Raw genomic sequence first — 21,900 nt, forward strand, 5'->3', positions numbered from 1 at the left:
TAACCGCAAGCCCCGCTCGAAGGGCAGAACAACCCCAGCGGGGACCAACGGGGCCTGGGCCTCCCAGGCAGCCCCTCCCCAGCCCCGGGAACCCCCACGTCAGGCCCCGGGGCCGAGCCATCCCCCCAAAGCCCCGGCCTCAAGAAAAACTGGGGCAGCCGCGAAAAATACCAAGGAAGGGAGCCCACTGGCAAACTCAAACAACACGGCTGGAGGAACAGGCTCGAATGCCCCCGTCGCTACCCTGGAAGGGGAATTTCCGTCCAAGTCCTCGACCAGGCCTCCACCCCCAGGAAGCAGCCCGTGACAGCTGACTAACACCCAGGTACCTATTTTACTGCTAGGTAACAGGGGCATAGGGTGAAAGAAACTCTGCCCATTGTTTCTCGCCGGAGCCTGGGATCGAACCCAGGACCACAGGACCACAAGTCCAGCATGCTGTCCGCTCGGCCGACCGGCTCCCCAAAGGTGCTGAAACAACCACCGGAGCCGGAGCACACAACCTCAGCCGTTAGCATCAGCCTTAGAACTGGGGGTGGATAGCCGGCGCGATGGGTCTGGGGCGCCCCCTTCCCCCACCCGGGGAGTGGGGAGCTGCGCGGACAGCGGCGCGGCGACGTGCGACGTCATGATTGTTTGCTCGTTTATTTTTGGGGAGTTCTATCCACTTGTTCGGCTTGCGGTAGCAATTTTCACCAGAATAGAGGTTTGTTTTGGGATGCTTACCTTTCTGGGTGCCTAACCCGGTCGATGGCAAACATGGAATGCTTCCAACCACACGGGAGTTTCTATAGGCCCTTGCCCCCTTTGTCTCTTCTGAGGGGGCCAGGTTCTGGCTCGTGGTCTAAAAGGATCACAAGGAACCCAGGAGTTCCAATCGGACTCCCACACGAGCCCTGGGAACTGCAGGCAAGGGCCCTGGGGTAGAGGAAAAACAGAATGCTGATGTGATATACACGGACTTCGCAAAGGCTTTCGATAAATGTGACCATGGCGTGATAGCACACAAAATGAAGTCAATGGGAATAACCGGTAAAGTAGGACGCTGGATACTCAGTTTTCTGTCAAACAAGACTCAGCGAGTAAAGGTCAACCATATAAAATCTAGTCCAAGTGCAGTTAAAAGCTCTGTACCTCAGGGTACAGTCCTTGCACCGCTGCTTTTCCTTATTCTCATATCAGATATAGACAAAAATACAAGTCACAGCTTCGTATCATCCTTTGCAGATGACACAAAAATCGGTATGAAAATTACCTCGGCTGAAGACACTGAAAAACTTCAAGCTGATATTAATAAAGTTTTCGACTGGGCATCAGAAAATAACATGATGTTTAACAGTGATAAATTCCAGGTACTCAGGTACGGTAAAAATGAGGACCTTAAACATAATACAGAGTACAAAACACAATCAAATGTACCCATAGTAGAAAAACAGCATGTAAAGGATTTGGGAATAATAATGTCTGACGACCTAACGTTTAAGGAGCATAACCAAGCAAATATTGCGACAGCCAGAAAAATGATAGGATGGATTACGAGAACTTTCAAATCCAAGGATCCCATCACAATGGTTGTACTCTTCAAGTCACTTGTGTTGTCCCGTCTTGAGTACTGCTCAGTACTCACTTCCCCCTTCAGAGCAGGAGAGATTGCTGAAATAGAGGGAATACAGAGAACATATACGGCACGCATAGACGCAATAAAGCACCTAAATTATTGGGATCGTCTCAAAGCCCTCCAAATGTACTCACTAGAAAGAAGACGAGAGAGATATCAAATAATACACACCTGGAAGATACTGGAGGGCCAAGTACCAAATCTACACAGTAAAATAACAACGTACTGGAGTGAACGATATGGAAGAAAATGTAGAATAGAACCAGTGAAGAGCAGAGGTGCCATAGACACAATCAGAGAACACTGTATAAACATCAGAGGTCCGCGGTTGTTCAACGTCCTCCCAGCAAGCATAAGAAATATTGCCGGAACAACCGTGGACATTTTCAAGAGGAAACTAGATTTATTCCTCCAAGGAGTGCCGGACCAACCGGGCTGTGGTGGGTATGTGGGCCTGCGGGCCGCTCCAAGCCACAGCCTAGTGGACCAAACTCTCACAAGTCAAGCCTGGCCTCGGGCTGGGCTTGGGGAGTAGAACAACTCCCAGAACCCCATCAACCAGAGCAATCTTCCACGCCCACCTTCCCCGGGAAGGGAAGAGGGAACCCAAGGGAAAAGCGTTAAAAGAGAGAGTCGGCTAGGAAGACTCTGAAGCTTCAGCGGGAAAAGTGGTTCAATAGCCTCTGCATCTGAACCAGAAGGGGCAACCCCTGGATCCGCCTAAGCCACATTCCGAGCTAAACCCTGCCCCGATTCTGAAAACCTCAGTCGCTTTGGAGCCGGATGCAGGGAGGGAAAAGGGTGAACCAAACCAACTCGGGAAGGGAAGGGAAGAGGAGGTGCGGATGGAACCATGTTCGAGTTATCCAACACCTCCAAATTTAAGTCCCTAAAACACAAATGGGGCAGAACCGGGGCAGCCAACTGGACTGAAAACCGGCGATGCAACGCATGCGTTGCTTGAAACTTCTGGGCTTCCACAGAAGAATGGGTGATCATAAGCACATGGGGAAACACGTCCCACATGACTGGGTTGTAGGTGTCACCAACCTAACAAGCATGGAGGAATGAAGAAAAATTTATGTACTAGAGTGGCACCGGCAACGAACAACTTTCAAATTTACACAAGGCAACAGCGGGCTCGGAAGAGGTATTCATGGTACTCCCGAGCCCGTGGAGGTTTCCTGGGGCATACAGGGTAAATGAGTCCTGCAGGAAGCCCAGACACTAGGGGTCGTAACACCAGTAAACCCTGTCGATGCAGGCAACCAGACCACCCTAAGCCTAAGTAAAAGTCAAGGGACAGTAAGGGGGGGGGGGGGTTCCTCTGCACACACACTAGGCTAGGCCTTATAAAGTGAAAGGAAGGACCCCCAAGGAAAACTACCAAATAAATTAAAACAGAAGAAAACCAACAAGACTAGACCACGACAAATGTGCAGCTTGGAAGAAACATTGGCGGGCCCTGAAACAACTTGTAGAAAGTACAGACTGAGCAATTGCACTGTGCCCTCCCCCCCCCCCCCCCCCACCCAACAACACTGCCAAACCTCAGGCTAGACGGAATGCCAAAGGCCCCTGGCTTACCATAAGAGCGAGGACCACCCCAAGGGAAGAAGACCACCCCAAGGGAAGAAGACCACCCCAAGGGAAGAGGACCACCCCAAGGGAAGAGGATCACTAAAGGGAGCATTTCCCCTAATGCCCCAGGGAAGAGAATCCTGACCATGCAAGGGCAGTATTTACAGAGTACACAAGGAAGTAAACCCTGAGCATATGCAGCTCCAGTACACTAATACTCCTGGCTCATGCATACTTCCGTGTAAAACACTGCTGTAAAGGCAAGAAAACACCAAAGAAAACTGAAAACCAGAGCCAGAGCAATGTGACCGGCAGGTGAGCACGTCAGTGAAGAACTGAAGTTAATCAGCCCAAACTCCCCGGGCTGGCTCTCCCCTCCCCCCAATGAGAGCGAGGTGGAGTTAACTCGCAGTTGATCAGTTCACCAAGTTTTGGTTGTTTCATTTATTAATGGGAGGGGGGGGAGTTCTTTTGGTATTTTGGGGGTTTTGGTCACATTTTTAAACAAGTAACTTGTTTGTTTTGATTCACCTATCTTTCTGGGTCCCTTCCCTGATGGTGGCAAAGATTCCTTTAAGGGGGCGTCTGGTTGGCATCTGGGTCCAAAAATGCAAAAATGAAAACTCATTCGATTTCAATCAAACTTTTTTGACAAGTTCTATATGAAAAGTGTTTCATCTGGTCCAAGTTTCAGCATTGTAGCATAAATAGGAAGGGAGAAAAAAAATATTGAAGTAGTTGTGAAAATTATGCAAAAATGGTCAAAATCGATTATCAATAAAAAGTGTCAACTGAAATCATAACTACAACTCTTTGCTATCACAATAGCATATATTAAACAAATATTATTATTAGTTTAATTGGAAAAAAATTTTAAGGAAAAAAAAAAAAGGATTTTTTTTCTTTTTTTTTTTTTAAATATTTTTTTTTTCATTTTTTTTTTGGGCGATTTGCATCAAACTTAAACACCTGACTGTACGTAAGCCTATCTGTAAGGATGCCAATTTTGGAGAAAATTGGTTGATGTCAACCTCAGCCACAGATTTTAGAACCTTAGACTTTATTCATTTCTGTTTTTTTTTCAATTGACACAAACGTTTACAAAACTCATTCTTTTTTTATTCAATTTACATGAAACTTACACAGTATATGTGGAGGGCATGTCTCTACATTGTGGGGCATGTCTCTACATTGGGGGGCTTTCATTTTTCTCTAAGTTCATTTATTGATTTTATAATAGCAATAAACATGCCATATTTGCAACAAAATTTTGGGGAACTTTGAACATTTGTATTAGGAAAACTAAAGATGTTTTGGAAATTCTAAATCCCCAAATCCTTTATTATATGCTAATGTGTCAGAAAAGTGTCACAGAATAATTTTATCTGAAACGTGTGTTCTGAAGTGTGGACTTGAAAATGTGTAAAAAACGTTCAAAAAAAAAAAAAAAAAAAAAAAAAAAACTCCCTTTCTATTTACGCTGCAGTACTGAAACTTGGGACAATTTAAGCACTTTTCATATACAACTAGAAAAATAATATTGGTTGACATTGAACAACTTTCATTATAATAACCAGATGCCCCTTAAATGTAAAGTGTTCATAGGCCATTGCTCCCTGCACCTCTCTGAGGAGGGACCAGGTTTCAGCTTGTGGTCCCTGGTAGGCAAAAAGAACTCCACAACTGATGATACTAGGTAGCATGGCACTTGGTGATGACGGTTTCAGGGAGCCAACGGGGCTTCCCACATTAAAGGCATTTCATTACACTTGTTTGCTGGGCCCCCCAACAGGCATGCCACAAAGGAAAACAAAACCTAGAATGTGACAAAGAAGCTAAAAAAATCTCCATGTAGAGCAGAAGAACCTAGGTGCCTAAAACCAAAGAGCTGAAAGATACCCCGGGACAGATCCCACATCCCTACCAGATAGAAAGAGGAGGAGACATCAACAATGATAAAGACTGCATCTGAATTAAATCAATGGCCCTGTGCAGTCGGAAGAAAGTGTCAAGTCCTTGTCAAGTCAGAAGAAAGTGTCAGTTCTCAGAGGAAAATTCCACAGCCTTCCCACATAATGAGACTTGTTGAGACACTACCAGCACCAATCCATAACAGACCAGCAGGGAGGTAGGTACTGGGAATGGAATATGAAATTCACGTAACCCCTGACTTGGAAAATGAGACAAGCATAGGCATAAGCCAATGCCCGAATATTGAAGCCAAAACACTTTCCCAGTGTAACCTGTGAAAAAGAAGGAATCTATAGCTTACCCCAACCACCAGGCACTGCAGAAGAGCAGAAACACATGCATCACATGGGGGTGAGGCCCCTTAGGAGACCTCAAGGAGCAAATACCTGAATCCTCAAAGGAAAGAGAACTCTAACCATGGGTAGGGGCAATGCCAACAGCAGCCAGAGAAAAGCAACTCAGGACAAAAGCAGTCAAGACAAACAACTGATCAAGGCACTTGCAACAGGTTGGCATGAAAAAAACAGTGATGAATGTAATGAAATGCAAATTTCTAGCCAAGCCCCAGTGGCTCCCTGAAGGTATATGCAGACATGGTACCAACTACAAAGTTGCTGCAGCCAGAGAATTTTATGGGCCTATCAGGGACCTGTGCCGGAACCTGGCCACCTCACAGAGGCGGAGGAAGTGGTAACATTTATATTCACCACCTCACAGGTGAAGGTAACCAGAAAATCAGAGACAAGGCAAACTACTACTGCATTCCTAATAAAGTCTTGAAACTTGCCTAAAGAATTCTCCTATGAAAACAATCTAATTCTCTTGGAACTACTGTAGTGTGAACTCGTTCACTCCACCTACCCCCACTCTTTGGGGAGAGGGGAGATAGCCCACCACTTACCAGGGTCTGAGCTCCCAGTTCTAGAGCACATGTAGACATCCGCCCATTGACCTGGAAGGGAAAGGGATCAGGGAAGCCACTGGAGCTCACCCAGAATTTGGTGTTTCATTACATTCAATGTGAGTTTTCAGGGAAGGATCCCCATGTTGCCCCCTAAATTAAACTACCCATGAAAAAGGAAAAACACATGGGGATTCATCAGTGAGGAGGCAGCACAGCAGGAATCATGACCCTGTGCAGTCCCCATGGTGTAGTGGTAAAGCACTCACCCAGCATTACACGAGCGCTTTGGCCTAGGTTCATATCCTAGCCAGGGAGAATTGACTGGGCACCAATCCTTTACTGTAGCCTCTGTTCATCCAGCAGTGAAAGGGTTGTTAAACGACTTGGCGGGTCATATTCTGGGAAAAATTAGGATTAAGGACCTGCCCAAAACGCTGTGTGCGCTAGTGGTTTTACAAGATTGTAATAACTTGTATATATAAATAAATAAAAATTACAAAGACCCCCCCCCACACTTGAGACAGTGTCAAAGCCCAGAAACATTCACCAAATACCAGGCTGCCAGAATCCTGTTTGACCTCACAAATCCCACGCCCAAACTTCAGCCCAGGACATGTTCATAAACAGAGGCAAAAAGAGTGGCAAACTTCCTAACATCATGAGTATGAGGGTAGACTGCAGGCTGCCTAGACTTAACAACACTGGATGACCTGGCAAAAATGAGCCTTGGAACAGACCACAGAAACAGGATCGATCCACAAGGTATCCACCAAAGCAGAACCGGTGGCATGAAGATAGCAGCAGAGAGCTGGTACCTTCATAGACACCCCAGCAGGTAGTGAGCTACCTTACCCCTCCCCAAATCGAGGAGGGGAGGTGGGGCAAATGAGTTTGCACTAGTTCCAAGAGAATTTGATCAAATAATTAGGGAAGTTCTTTTTGCAAGTTTTGAGGCTTTGGTCTTTCTTGAATCCAGCAGTAGTTTATTTCGATTTGCTGACTTTCTGGTTGCCTTTTCCAGTGAGATGGTGAACACAATTGTCACAGCTCACTTCACCTCTGTGAGAGGGGCCTGGTTCTGATGCTGGTCCTTGAATGCCTACAGAATGCCACAGTTGTTGATGTGACCTAGTAGATGGGACACAGCTTCAGGGAGCCACAAGGGGCTACCCCCGCCCCACAGAAGCATGCACGTGAAGCCTTAAGGAAACAAAACACAAGTATAGGCATTCCCACACTGGAGTCCAAAGGATGGCTAACACTAAGATGAGTTGGCAGTATTCACCTAGTTGTGTTTGCGGGGATTAAGCTCTGCTCTTTCGGCCTGCCTCTCAACTGTCAATTAATTGCTACACACCACACACACCCCAGGAAGCAGCCCGTGACAGCTGACTAACTCCCAGGTACCTATTTACTGCTAAGTAACAGGGGCATCAGGGTGAAAGAAACTCTGCCCATTGTTTCTCGCCAGCGCCCGGAATTGAACACGGGACCACAGGATCACGCGTCCAGCATGCTGTCCGCTCAGCCACCGGCCGCTGTCAGTACCCATAGAGCAATGAATAATCCAAAGGAAACATACCAGTTGAATGAATAACCTGGATGAGTGGCTGGGACCCTCTGGTTGCCAGGGCACTAACTATGTTGGAACTGGACATTTGGTGTGTACGTAGTTCAAATCAAGGTTGCAAATGTTGTCCAAGCAGTTGCTTATTTGGGTATGATCTACCCTTCCAGTGGGGTTTTCTTTGGTATTGTGGTGATCTTGTATCCCAAGACTCTCCAATGCTTCTACTAAGTAGACCAGGTCTCCCATAGGCACATGTGATTTGTTAAGTGCCTGGCTTAACCCAAGGTTTCAAGGAATTTAGATGGGTAGCACTGGGAGATAATAAAGGAACTCTCCTAGAAAAATGACTAAAAAACCTCAAAGATGTTTTTAATGTAATTTATTAAATGCTAAAAAATCAAACTAACCTTTAATAGCATAAGCAATATAATCTCCGGTGCAGTGTTGAGCAACCAAGCTGCCCGAGAGGTAGTGATGATCCCAAGGATAATTAGTAATGTTTCTAGTTGTGATTGCTGATGACCCAGAAGTGTGTTTTGTCATTCCAACCTCAACTTTCACCTCCGAGCTAAATAGTGCACTGCTACACTGCTCTTCATTCCCTAGAAATGAACTAAAAAAAAAATGCATTCAATTAATTCAGAGCATAAATATTGTTGGCATGTCACAAGCAGCAGTCAAACACAAAGAAATAAAAGCTACTTATATAACAAATAATTTATTTTATCTTAAATTTGGAATTAAAATACAGTATCACGACAAAATAAAAAAAAATCGGTTTAAACCCTGCACTATGTAACTCTTAAAATGACATTCCCGTGGTGCACCAAAAATAAATTGTTCCAAAAACCGTTTTTTTTTTGTACTGATAATTAGCACCCAGGAAGCACAAAAAACCAGCGTTGAATGTAATGAAACACCATTTTCTGGGTGAGACCCGGAGGCTCCCCAGAGCTTTAAAAGGCTGATATGCTAATGTCAGACTTTGGCATCAGTCATGTGTATGGAGTTCTAGGGCCTACCGAGGACCACGGCCAGAACCTGGCCCCCTCAGAGAGGCAAGGGGAGCAATGGCCTATAGAAACCCCCGTGTGGTTGGAAGCATTCTGTCTGCCATCGACCAGGTCAAGCATCCAGAAAGGTAAGCATTCCAAAACAAACCCCTATTCTGGTTAAAATTGCTACCAAAAGCTGAACTAGTGGATAGAACTCCCCAACAGAAAACAAGCAAACTAGTATGACGTCACACGTCACCGCACTGCTGTGTGCGCCGCTCCCCCTTCCCCCTCCCGGGGTGGGGGGGAGCGGCGGAACCCCAGACCTCTCACGCCGGCTATCCACCCATCAGTTCTGAGACGATGTCAAAACACGTGAAAAACCGCCGACCGGAGGGAGGGAGGGTTGCCGGGGAGCCTCCGGGTCTCGCCCAGAAAATGGCGTTTCATTACATTCAACGCTGGTTTTCTGCGGGGAGCCCCATCGGCTCCCCGGAGCTAACTACCCACAGAGGAAGGTCAAAGGGATGGAACCGGGAAGCAGACACCATGCACCCCTCAACAGAAGCGAGACAACCAGCAGCAAACGCCAACCTAAGGTGACACACCCCCAAAAGGGCCCCGGGAACAACACGAGACAACGAGCAGCAAGGGCCCCAGTACGAACACCAACAGATCTGTGCCCGAATGACAGCAAGAACACGCCGCCCAGGCGGCAGCAGGAGTAGCGAAGCCATGAACGCCACGGGCATGGGGAAAGAACACAGGCAGGCTAGCCGCAATAACACGGCTGACAACCCGGGACACTGTCACCCGCGAACAGGGAAGAACGGAACCGGATTAACTCAAAGCGCGCCCCGGACACAGAGGCTGCGGCACGCAATTAACAGCGGAGGGCCCCCCACTGGACGCACAACACGACACACCCCCAGCCCGGCAGACTTCGGCATCAGTCATGTGTATGGAGTTTTGTGGGCCTACCGGGGACCACGAGCCAGAACCTGGCCCCCACACAGAGGCACGAGGACCAATGGCCGATAGAAACCCCTCTGGGGTTGAAAGCATTTTATGTTTGCCATCAAATGGGTTAGGCACCCAGAAAGGTAGGCATCCCAAAACACACCCCTATTCTGGTGAAAATTGCTACAAAAAAACGAACAAGTGAATAGAACTCCTCAAACAGAAATGAGTAAACGAGTATGACATCAGACGTCGCTGCACCGCCATCTGCACAGCTCCCCCCCTCCCTGGGAGGGGGAAGGGGGAGCCCCAGACCCCCCGAGCCGGCCAACCACACACCAGTTCTGAGGCTGGATATCAAAAACACGCGAAAACCGCCGACTGGGAGGGAGGGAGGGAGGGAGGGTTGCTGGGGAGCCTCCAGTATTCACCCAGAAAATGGCGTTCATTACATTCAATGCTGGTTTTCTAAGGGGAGCCCCGTCGGCTCCCCGGAGCTACTTACCTAAAGACGAAACAAGAGGTATCTAACCCAGGAAGCGGAAGACACACACCCCAACACGAAGCGGAGACAAAACTGCAACTGCCAACCCAAGGCCACACAGGCCCAACAAGGCCCAGGAACATCAACGAAGGAACGAGAGCCAACCTATGAACGACTTGGGCATGGGGACAGACTGCAGGCTGGCAAAACCGAACCACCCTGCAGACGACCCAAGAAAACCACTCCCTGAAACAAAGAGGAAAGGAACCTGGAACAACCCAAAGCGTGACCCTGGTCACAGCAGCTGTGGCACGCCAAGCACGGCAAAGTGCCGCAACCGTATACAACACACTATGCACCCCCCAGCCAGATCAACCAAGCATCAACAACCCAAGGACCCCTCAGCCAGGCCAGTCCATGCCAGAAAAGAAGGAAACGGCTGCAAGCGAACAAACCTATCAGGAGAACCAAAAGAGCTGAAACCCAGGCGCCAGAGGAGAGCATGAAACATCCTGACCCGACCCCCAGAGACCAGCGCCCATAAGAAAAAAGCCTCGGAAAACAAACCAGAATCGAAGGGACCACAACACACCGAGGAGAAGAGAAGAGAGCACGTAATCCAAGAACCAGGACGGCTCAAGCGGCGCAAGAGCAGGCAGGAGGTGAATCACGCCAGAGACGGCTCGTGAAGCGGTGCAGAGGCAACTCCAAAACCGAAGCAACCCAGAACGGCTCCGCCAGTGCCGCATGAGACAAGGCGACAGTATGTGGCAAGATGACAGCCCTGAACCTCCACAAGAGAACAAAACCACGCCAACAAAATGCAGCAAACCTACAAAAGGACAGATAGAAAAAGGAAGGACCGCCAAAAAAACCACACTGCCGCCAAGATGAAGCTCGCAGGTGGGACACCTTCAACGAAGCCACCTGACCACTAACAGATGGTGAGACACTCGAGGCAGAACTGAACCAGCCACGCCATGGACTGATCGAGCACAGGAAGAGGCGGAGCCGCGGGAAAACCTTGGGTGCGATCACCGAGCAAGCAGAGCTGGAAATCCAAGCCGGCAAGGAATGAGATGGAACGTCTGCCATACAGATAACTTCCCAATGCCAGCGAGCTTGCCAGGAGATCGGAGACACTGTGGTTCCGATGCGAGACTTGAGAGAAGGGACACGGCGAGAACTCGAAAATGCCAACTGGTAGGGTAAGCCAGGAAACTAGGAACCCAAACCTGGCAATCTGGTCAAGAACCAAACACAGGGGCGGTATAAAAGCATTGAACTGAACATGGACAAAGTCCAACCTAGCAATAGGAGAGCCAAGATGCACATACAAAACACACAACAATGTGTAGAGAATGAGAAAAAACGGGAAAAAATGCAAGAAAAAAGACCAGAAAAACAGCCCCAGCACCAGCGGCTAGGGACAAGATTATAGAAGGAAGATGAGGAACGAGGAAGACACGCAGCAAACGGGAACTAAAGGGACATTACCAACAACACACGGAGGCCATGTAAATGTCAGGTGAAAACAGGCAAGAGGTAGGACCAAAGAGCCAAAGCTCAACCCCTAGCAAGCACAACTAGGTAAGTACAGAGAATCCAATACATATGGAAGGGCTAAGCCAGGCACTGCAAGACGGGCAAGGAATGAGTGACCAAGATAAACCCACGAAAAAACGGGGCCGTGCCCCACCGTGTAACAAAGAACACAGACAAACAAGGAAGGCCCCAGGAAGAAGCATGCAAGGGCCAAACAAAACTCCACAACCAATCCCCAACACGCATCCTCTGTACCAAAGCTGCATCAAAATGTTACCTCGTAACATCCTGATACAGCTTATCTACCTTCTCAATTTGACCTTGTAACATGGGGGAGGTGGGGTCCTGTGATTGATTTAAGCATGGGTAGGATTTGAATAAGAGTGGGATTGGGCGGTTATAATAGAAGCTGCCTCGTATGGGCCAATAGGCCCTCTGCAGTTACCCTTGTTCTGATGTTCTTATCCAAAAACCACGAACCAGCACCCGGCCGAAAGAAACACCTGACCGCATAAGCTCACCTCCAGAGTGTAGGCACGAACGTGTCACGACACACCGTAGCCGAGAAGATTCTGGGAGCACCGTCAGTGGAAGGAGGCCAGAGCTGCACACACAGGAGAAGAGTAGGGTAGAGGCGAATGCAGCGCCCCACACCCGTATGCAGAGAAAACCAGGCGTCCTCCCCATTTCGGGAACCCAGAACACCCCCAGTATCTACGGGGCACGGACTGGAGAGACGAGAGGCGCAAGAGGTGAAGCACCCGAGAGAAAAAGGACGCGGAACACCAGCACTTGTGAACACTTGTTATATAAGAAAATTCACCTTCGCAAATAGAGTGGTAGACGGTTGGAACAAGTTAAGTGAGAAGGTGGTGGAGGCCAAGACCGTCAGTAGTTTCAAAGCGTTATATGACAAAGAGTGCTGGGAAGACGGGACACCACGAGCGTAGCTCTCATCCTGTAACTACACTTAGGTAATTACACTTAGGTAATTACACCGTCTAAAACAAAAACTCACATGGCAAATGCGTAGGACACATAAGGTCCGGCCCACACAACCCGCTCGGCGAGGAAGGCGCCAACTAGGAGTATGTAAGAAAAATGAGCAGTGCTGAGACAGAGCATGGAGAGAAGATATAATCACAAAAGAACGAGATAGTACTGAAAACCAAGAAGCAGCACGGAAGAGGACCAACGAGCCCTAGAAATGACCGGAGGACATTGGGACAGATGTTATATATAAGTATTTACATGTTTTGTTCACCATAACTGTACATCTAAGCTTGTATGATGAATAAAGACACGAAGACGTAGCTGCTCACACAGTCAGCTGGTGGCGGCCACTCTCAATGCCAGACGCACTAATATTTCTCCTCCAACAATATTGTTTGTGGTGTTATTATGCTATATACACACATATATAAGTATCTACCTGTTTTATTCACCATACCAGTACAAATAAGCTGGTATGGTGCCCAAAGGCCATAGTGGTCACCAGTAAACAACATGATACATCGTGCAGACAAAGCACCTAAAATGGCGGCTCCCAACCTACTCCTATTGCTGTTATCACACTCTATACACACGTTATATATAAGTATCTACATTTGTGTTCACCATAGCGAACCACTAAGCTGGTATGGTGAGTGCAGTCAATAAAAGGTAGCCACACACAGTCAGAAGACGACGCCACCACCCTCCCTCCCACAGCCTTACTCCTACCTCCATGGAGCACAGCACTAAATATCACCACAATCCTGCTATTATCAGAATCCTGGTCAGTTTTATCACAGTCATGGGTCTTCTATAATACTATCATTGCTAACTAATAGCATGACCATATATATTAAGGTATTTGAAGGCAATGCTGTGGTCAAAAGCTGAACAGCGGTGCTGTGAGCTCATGCTGCGTGCGCCAGCCTTGGTGGCTTGCTCAAGACTGACGCTCTCGCACCCAAGAATGTTGGCCTGGATTTTTTTCTAGATGGCATCTGGCAACTATCAGTCGTGGCTGCATTATAGCTGCCCCTATCCCAGGCGGGGCGTTTAAATTAAAGCCTCGGGTTTAAATTTAAAGGACAGCCTCGGGGCTTCCGGGGAGCAAACAACCTAACGCATTGCAACCACCTGAACTCAACGTGCAAGGCCCGTGCTGCCTGCACCCACATAGTCAGCATAAAACTGGGTAACGGAGTCACAAACGAGCAACAAAACTCGCCGGACTCTGGGTCGAAGGTCCACGGGGGTTTCAATAACCAAGGCAAACCCCCCCCCCACCAGGCAGGCAAGCAAACAAAAAGAAAAAGAAAACCCAGCAAGAGGACAGCGTACGCAGGCAGAACAGAGCTGGCCGCTATGATTGGTGAAAACAAGCTGTGCAGTACCCTGCACTCCTACCTGTGCAAACTGCCCCCTACCCTAAGGCAAACAAGGAAGACAGAACACCCTAGCACACAAAGTAGCACACAAAGGGCGGCTGAAAACCAAGCAGTAAACGGCCTAGCAGAGGCAGAACCCATGGAACTTGGAAGGTGGCCCAAAGGGCAGTACTTATAGAACACCTAGGGAAGGAAACCCTAGGTGCATACAGCCTGAGTACTAGAGAATCACTCCTGGCTCATGCACCACCTATCTTGAGGTTATCTTGAGATGATTTTGGGGCTTAGCATTCCAGCGGCACGGTCCTCGACCAGCCTTCCTTTTTCTTATACACCCCCAGGAAGCAGCCCGTAGCAGCTGTCTAACTCCCAGGTACCTATTTACTGCTAGGTAACAGGGGCATCACGGTAAAAGAAACTTTTTGCCCATTTGTCTCCACCTCCACTGGGGATTGAACCCGGAACCTCAGGACTACGAATCCGAAGCGCTGTCCACCCAGCTGTCAGGCGCCCAAAAGACCTAGAAGACAGTCAGCACACATAAGGCACAGTGCTGAAACAACTACTGGAACTAGAGCACACAACTGTTCCCTATAGCATCAGCCTCAGAACTGGGGTATGGATGGCCAGCACGGGGGTCTGGGGCTTCCCCTTCCCATCCCGGGGAGGGGGGGAGCTGCGCAGACGGCGGCGCAGCAACATGTAACGTCATACTTGTTTGCTCATTTCTGTTTGAGGAGTTCTATTCATTTGCTCGGCTTTTTGTAGCAATTTTGACCAGAATATGGGTTTGTTTTGGGATGCCTACCTTTCTGGGCGCCTAACCCAGTCGATGGCAGACATAGAATGCTTCCAAAACCACATGGGGATTTCTATAGGCCATTGCTCCCCATGCCTCTCTGAGGGGGCCCAGGTTCTGGCTCATGGTCCCTGGTAGGCCCACAGAACTCCACACACACGACTGATGCCGAAGCCTGACATTAGCACATCAGCTTGGATAGCTCCGGGGAGCCGACGAGGCTCCCCCAAGAAATTAATGTCAAACTCAGAACCAAATACTGTACCAAAAATCAGGCAGCCCATGTGGAACCATGCAGCCACCCTTCCTTACCCAGTTCTTATGCAGATGTTCTTTGAATAGTAGAGTCCTGGGTCTTTTAGATATGGCAAGCCAATACACAATTAAGAAGCGAGAAAACAAAACTGATCCTTATCAACTCAAAGTCTTAATAAAATGTGAAGCTGCCCAGATTTAATGAATAAATCTTACATGGATTGTCCTTGTTCAGTAGTCTTCATCAGAGCCTGTAGCATCGAGTCCTCTTTGTAGCCGGCACCTTCCATTCTGTTTTAAGAAAACATTCTAAATATAACACAAACTCAAACACAAATGCTAATACTGTATAAATCATTATCATTAATATTTAATATTGAAACAAAGTACAATTTAGGTAAGCACCGTGCACCATACAGTACTGTACTAACAATACTGTATTTTTATAACAAAAAATAAAACTTTTTAAAATAAAACACATAAAATAATTAAGTAAGTAATTATCAAAAGAAGGCACCAAATCGGGAAGGTTATGTAGCACCATTAAATGTGCGGAATAATCAGAGGGCGTTAAATATCACCAAGGATGCCAATATGAGAACAGAAACGTATAAGACAAACGACGTCAAAAGTATCAGATTCACCAAGAATTCTATCGAGGGACAGGAGAACACGAGGGACAGTCAGAAAGCAAGACACACTTGTCCTGGAAGTCAGGACATTCAACAAGGGTATGCACGACCGTAAGAGGGACAATGTAATTTGGACAATAAGGAGCAGGACAGCGCTCCATTAACCACTTAACTGCGCAAACCGAGTATTCTCGGTTGGCGAGAAACTGTGCCAACCAAGAAAACTGATTTTTCGGTACCCATTCTAAATGTGTGCAAGGTTGGTTGTGTACGAAATGGACTCTTAGGACCTCCAGTGAGAGGCAGCCATCTTGGGAAAAATTCCCAGAATGCCCTAGGGCTGCTGGCTGGGTTAGTACTGAGTGAGCAACCATGGGTGGTGCACGCGCCTCTGGCTCCCAGACACCTGTCCAACGCAATGTTGAAAGATCGCGCGCTGTCTGCGAAATTCAAACCTTCTTATTGTTTGAAGAACTTAAGGGTCATGATATTGGTGAAGCTAGGCGAAATAAGGACCTAACACAAAGGTCGGATGCAAGTGATATTGCATCTATGAGGATGATACAGAGAGCGTATCCAGTTGTAGCTCTGAGCACCATCCTTGCCCACCCATATTATCTCCTAATATGTTTATTGTTTGTGATGTGTGTATATGTATGTATTAACACGATGTACTGAATGGGGTGAGAATAGCTTGAGCTACCTCATCCCTTTGTGTGTATTTTACATCAATAAACTTATTTCAATTTCATATTATCTCCCATTTATATAGATGATACACAGATGAATAGTTTTCAGCATTTAGTGATGCTGTATCTGATACAAGTAGCATAGATGAACAGTGTTAGCAGTTCTCATGGTGGTGATGGTTTCCATAGATATTTTCAAGAATAGCTGAATCTCTTCCTGACTGACGGACACTCTTTGAAGCAAGCTGAATTTCTTCCTGTGTGGGGACCTTACAAGGCTATCTTTTCAAGACTACTTCACAAACTGATCTTTTCCTATAATCTTTTTAATACTACCTTGTGCTTTACCAGCTTGGCTACATACAACCTACAAGTATTAAAGCCACGGGTGTACGCGAGTACATTATTTGCAAGCACACAGAACGAAGAAACAGGAAGCAAAAATCTATCTATACCTGGTACACCGAGAGCGAAGTCGCACTATACACCATGGACTACTTCGTTAATTAATACTCATTTCTGAAGTACTGAGTGTGTAACACTGTGTTACTGTGTAATGTGTGAAACTGTACACATTGTAATTTTAGTGATATTTTAACAAGTAACATTACGACAAACATTTATTGTGGACACATTACTGACACATGTATCACAGTTCCATGGAACATTATGAACGTTCTACTGTATACATATTGTAAAGGACACAAATAAGCATCATACAAAAAAAAAATACAAAAAATAAAACTGCATTGGAAATACATAGAACAAATAATTGAAAATATATTTGAGGCAACACCCGGTGCTTGAATGGCCCGCACGATCGTGTCTGGGCGTGTCACGAAAGGACGACCAGCCCCTAATGAAGTCACAGCGCACCTTGTCCACGTCCCCACAGCCAAAGTGGAATTTGGTATTTATTTTGACATAGACATGTTCATGGAAGGGATTTTATCATTTTACAAAGAAATTTTTTTTTGGGGGGGAACACTATTTCATACGCACAGGAGGGAATTTCACAAACTCGGCGCAGCATGGTGGTTAAGTGACCGTGAGTGAAGTGTGTATAGCCAATACGCAACCTTGCCAGAGTTGTTTCCCATCGCTGGTTACTGTGGTAGGAGGAAGGCCATGAGGACACTACTGTAACCACTCTATTATCCGGGATTCGAACATCCGGAAAACGCCTTTATATGACCAAAATCATGACCAGATAAAGTTATCTCAATATCCAGCCAAAATGGCCATGAGAGCCGGATAAAAGCTCGTTTAGCCGGATAAAAAATCGGAGCCGGTTAACTTGCTGCCGATGTTATACTATCTGGACAGTCAGCCGGATAATCATTGAATTGTCCAGATATGAAAGCCATGGGGGTGGTCCGTACCGTATTAATCCCATCTGCCTGTGGCTCGAGGCGCATGGTGGAGGAGGGGGTAGGGTGGGGTGGGAGGGTGGTGTCGGGAGAGAGGGGAGCGTTAGGAGGGGACCACCTGTGGGGATAAGGGGGAAGTGGAGCGGCCTATACACTACAGTACAGGAATTACCATTAATTTTTGAACAATTCATCATAGACAAAATCAAAAGAAATACCAGTAATTATGCAATAAAAAATGCCATAAAAATTTCCTAAAAACAATTTGCACAGGCTGCAGTTTCCTTCAAAAATATTTGTTTTTTCATGCTGGCGGTCTATGTAACGTGCCTCCTTGCCCCAAGTGGACCCGTCCACGCCTGGTCAAGCCATGTGCTCTCGACCCTCGTGTTATACCACAGTGTCCCACCATTAGTGAAATATTTTTTTAAATAACTTTTTAATTTTGATAGTAACTTTGAACAGTTTTGGCCAAGACTATGTCTGGTAGCAGCATCAATCGTTCTGGAGGTGTTAAGAGGAAGAATGTTGTCCTAACAATTAAGGACAAGTTACATGTTATACAACTTAGTGAAAATGGCCATTGACTTCAAGTGTTGCCAAGGAATTTAATATAGGCACTAGTACTGTTTCTGATATAAGGAAACAAAGAGAGAAAATTCTGAAATACATTTCAACCTGTGAAAGTGAAGGTGCAAGCACTAGCAGAGGGTGTGGTAGAAAAACTATGAAAACTTCGACACATGTATAGTTGGATGAGGCTGTGTACAAGTGGTTTGCTCAGCACCGCACAGCTGGCGTGACAATTCGCGGCCCAGAAATACAAAATGCTGCAAGCAGGTTTGCGGCAAGCCTTGGAATAAAGAATTTCGAAGCCAGTGAAGGGTGGGTTGCAAGGTTCAAAGGTAGGCACAATATTGTGAAGAGGAAAATTGTTGGTGAAAAATTGAGTGCAGATGAAAGCAGTGTAGAACCATTTAAACAGAAATTAAGAGCATACATTTTGTCAAATAATTCATATTCTTATCAAATTTATAATGCTGATGAAACTAGGCTGTATTGGAGGAATTTACCAGAAAAAACTCTAGCAATGAGGAATGAGGGTTGTGTGCCAGGCCGTAAGGTCAACAAGGACAGGCTCTCGGCCATGATGTGTGCGAATGCCGAAGGCACAGACAGAATCACGTGTGCAATTGTTGGCAAATCAAAGAAACCAAGAGCCTTGCAACATTGCATGGACAGACTGCCAGTGAAATACTATAACTCACAAAATGCATGGTTTACACAGGAGATCTTTCTTTCCTGGTTTCATGACGTGTTCTGCAGGGAAGTTCGTGCCTATCAAGTTAAGAAACTCAAAGTAAGGCCAAGTGAAGTTCGGGCTTTGCTGCTGCTTGATAATGCGCCTGCCCACCCAAAAATTGACACGTTAACCTCACATGATGGCAAGATAACGTGTATGGCACTTCCTCCTAACACAACCTCTCTCATTCAGCCTATGGATCAGGGGGTTGATCTGTGCCACGAAGAGGTTGTTCACCAAAAAGATGGTAAACGAAGTTTTGGTGGTTTTGCCTCTTTCGGAAGATAATGAACTCGGTGTGGATAACAGGGCTAAAAAAAACTTGAATATTTGAAGAACTATACAATCAAGGAAGCCATCTATAACAGGGCCAAGGTATGGAGTGAAGTAAAGGAATCGACTTTGAAAAATTCCTGGAAAAAACTCCTCACATCTTCGGTCAGAAATGAGGAGGATGCAGAAATGGATTTTGAAGGATTTACAGATGAAATCCATGGAATGTTTAGAAATGCCGGCGAAAACGTAGAAAGACAGGATGTAGTTGATTGGCTTGAAAAAGATGCCAATGACCCAAGATATTGTGTGATGAGTGAAGACGAGATTCTCCAGTCTATTACTGGTGAGGTCGACGTGGAGATGGAGGATGAAGGCAGTAAAGAAAGAACACCAATGACTTCAAAATATAGTGTACTCATGACCAATGTTGACGGATTAATAAATTTTTCATCCAATTGTGCTCATCCAGAGGTTGGAAACATGTATCCGTACCTGAGGCGAACAAAAGAGCTTATCATACAACTGGCCAGTGAACACAGAAGGCAAGCAACACTTGATTCTTATATGGTACGAAAATCAAACCAAGCGCCTTCAACAAGTGAGGCGTCACAGGCAAGACAAATGCCTTCAACCAGTGAGGCTTCCGCAGCTGGCAGTGAAAACTAACTTTGCTTAATGAACTGTACAGTAATTTTAAGTGTTAATTTTAGTGTTGTGTTAGTATAGGTTACGTAAATTGTCAAGAATTTTTAACTTCAAGATGTGTGGCATCAATCAAGAAGATGAACAACAAGGTAAGTTGAGGTTTCTAGTTGAATATGTAATAATTATGTATGGCAAGACAATTAAAATTATGTTGTTTGTAGTATAAAAATAGTTGGAAATGATTAGTTTTGGACTCATAGGTGAAAAAGTACCATTATCTGGAACACGTGATTATCCGGCTGGGGGGTCCTTTCCATATAGTTCGGATGATCGAGTGGAGACAGTAATCCCATAAATTATATTTTCAAGTCAAGCAAATACAGTACATGCCCTTAATTAAGATATATAGGTGTTGGTGGCAGGATACTGACAACTTCAGCCTATCATCTGATCAAACATGAATGTACTGCAAAAGAAAATGTCTGCCAATTATATATAGCCTGACAGTTGACAGCTGAGCGGACAGTGCTTGGGATTCATAGTCCTAAGGTTCTGGGTTTGATCCCCAGTGGAGATGTTAACAAAATGGGCAGAGTTTCTTTCACCCTGATGCTCCTGTTCACCTAGCTGTAAATAGGTACCGGGCAGTTAGACAGCTGCTATGGGCTGCTTCCTGGGGATATGTAACAAAAAGGAGGCCTGGTCGAGGACCGAGCCGCAGGGATGCTAAGCCCCGACATCATCTCAAGATACCCTATGGTTGCCCAGCTGGTAATGCCAAGTTACCTGGATACAAACAACTTTGGGTTCTATATAGGCAGAATAAATGATAGTGGCAAATCGGTAGCCTAAATTCACCAAACCAAAATCCAAGTCCAACCTAGCCAAACCCTTGCCTAGCCTAGCCCCATCTTGCTTTGCCTTGCCTAGTCCCAGCTTTGCTAGCCTAGCCATGAACTCAACCCTAAGCCTAACCTGAGCCCAATATTAAAACAAATATGCTTGGAATACAGTGTAGTAAATTTTTTACTTCAACTTTTGCAATCATATACACTACAAAGCCCCATTTAACTCAATTCTATACAATATTTAAAAATCATTTTCGATTTGAACTTCAGTATCGCTTTTTGCATAACTTACAATATTATAATTATTAGTAGTATTAAATCATATATTTAGTATCACTAACTGCATCTATCATGAGCAAGATCCTGTCATGTGCACTTGACATTTTGCTATGATACATGTTCATTTACACTTCACGGGCACTTTATGTTGTGCTCCATGATGCAATGATGTCATGTCAACATAAAGAGGTTAATGTCAAAGTGAGTAAGAGAGAGGCGGCCTGCGCCGTGGCAGGGGGCCCAGGGTGGCCAGGAGGGCCCCTCACCACCAGGACCTTACTTGCAAGACGTCTCAACACGCTTCGGGTTTGCCACAAGCTGTCGTCTTGCACAAGATACTTCACGCTGGGCCCAGGTGGCGGCGGTGGTCGGTATCCCAGACGTGGCCGGTCCCAACACTGGCGGTGTGAGCGGCATCAACCCCCTTCAACCCCCCCACTTGCCTCCCTTCTTCCCCTCCCACCACGTGTACCCCCCACCATGTGCCCACCCACCCCCCTCTCTCCCCTCACACACCAACAAGACCCCAACTGGCCGACCATTACCTGTGGGCCATCGCTGCCATGGCCTTAGCAAGGGACTCCATCACCACTAGCGGCCAGGAAGATCCTCCCCTCCCACAACAACCCACCCCCCACCCCTCCCCACTACACAACCCCCGCACAGGGACCCCAGTTCCTGAGTTACAAACACCTCACTCACCTCACCTCACCTTCTAATTCTCCATCCTAGCTTACTTGGGACCTCTCACCCACCCCACCAATAGCCCATCACTCCGTACTACACAGGTAAATACTT

At 46.5% G+C, this 21,900-nt stretch overlaps 1 protein-coding gene across 1 annotated transcript in view; it reads right to left on the minus strand.

Moving 5' to 3' along the window:
• The window catches only part of Ge-1 (Enhancer of mRNA-decapping protein 4 homolog Ge-1), a 327,116-nt gene extending 305,405 nt beyond the window's left edge, over positions 1-21,711 (minus strand). The window contains 3 exon segments of the mRNA XM_045757261.2: positions 8,052-8,257; positions 15,277-15,351; positions 21,648-21,711. Coding sequence (XP_045613217.2) covers positions 8,052-8,257; positions 15,277-15,351; positions 21,648-21,688 — 322 coding nt within the window. The 5' untranslated portion in view covers positions 21,689-21,711.
• Between the last annotated feature and the right edge of the window lie 189 nt (positions 21,712-21,900).

The sequence above is a fragment of the Procambarus clarkii genome, chromosome 67 (assembly GCF_040958095.1).
Source record: "Procambarus clarkii isolate CNS0578487 chromosome 67, FALCON_Pclarkii_2.0, whole genome shotgun sequence".
Taxonomy (NCBI): domain Eukaryota; kingdom Metazoa; phylum Arthropoda; class Malacostraca; order Decapoda; family Cambaridae; genus Procambarus; species Procambarus clarkii.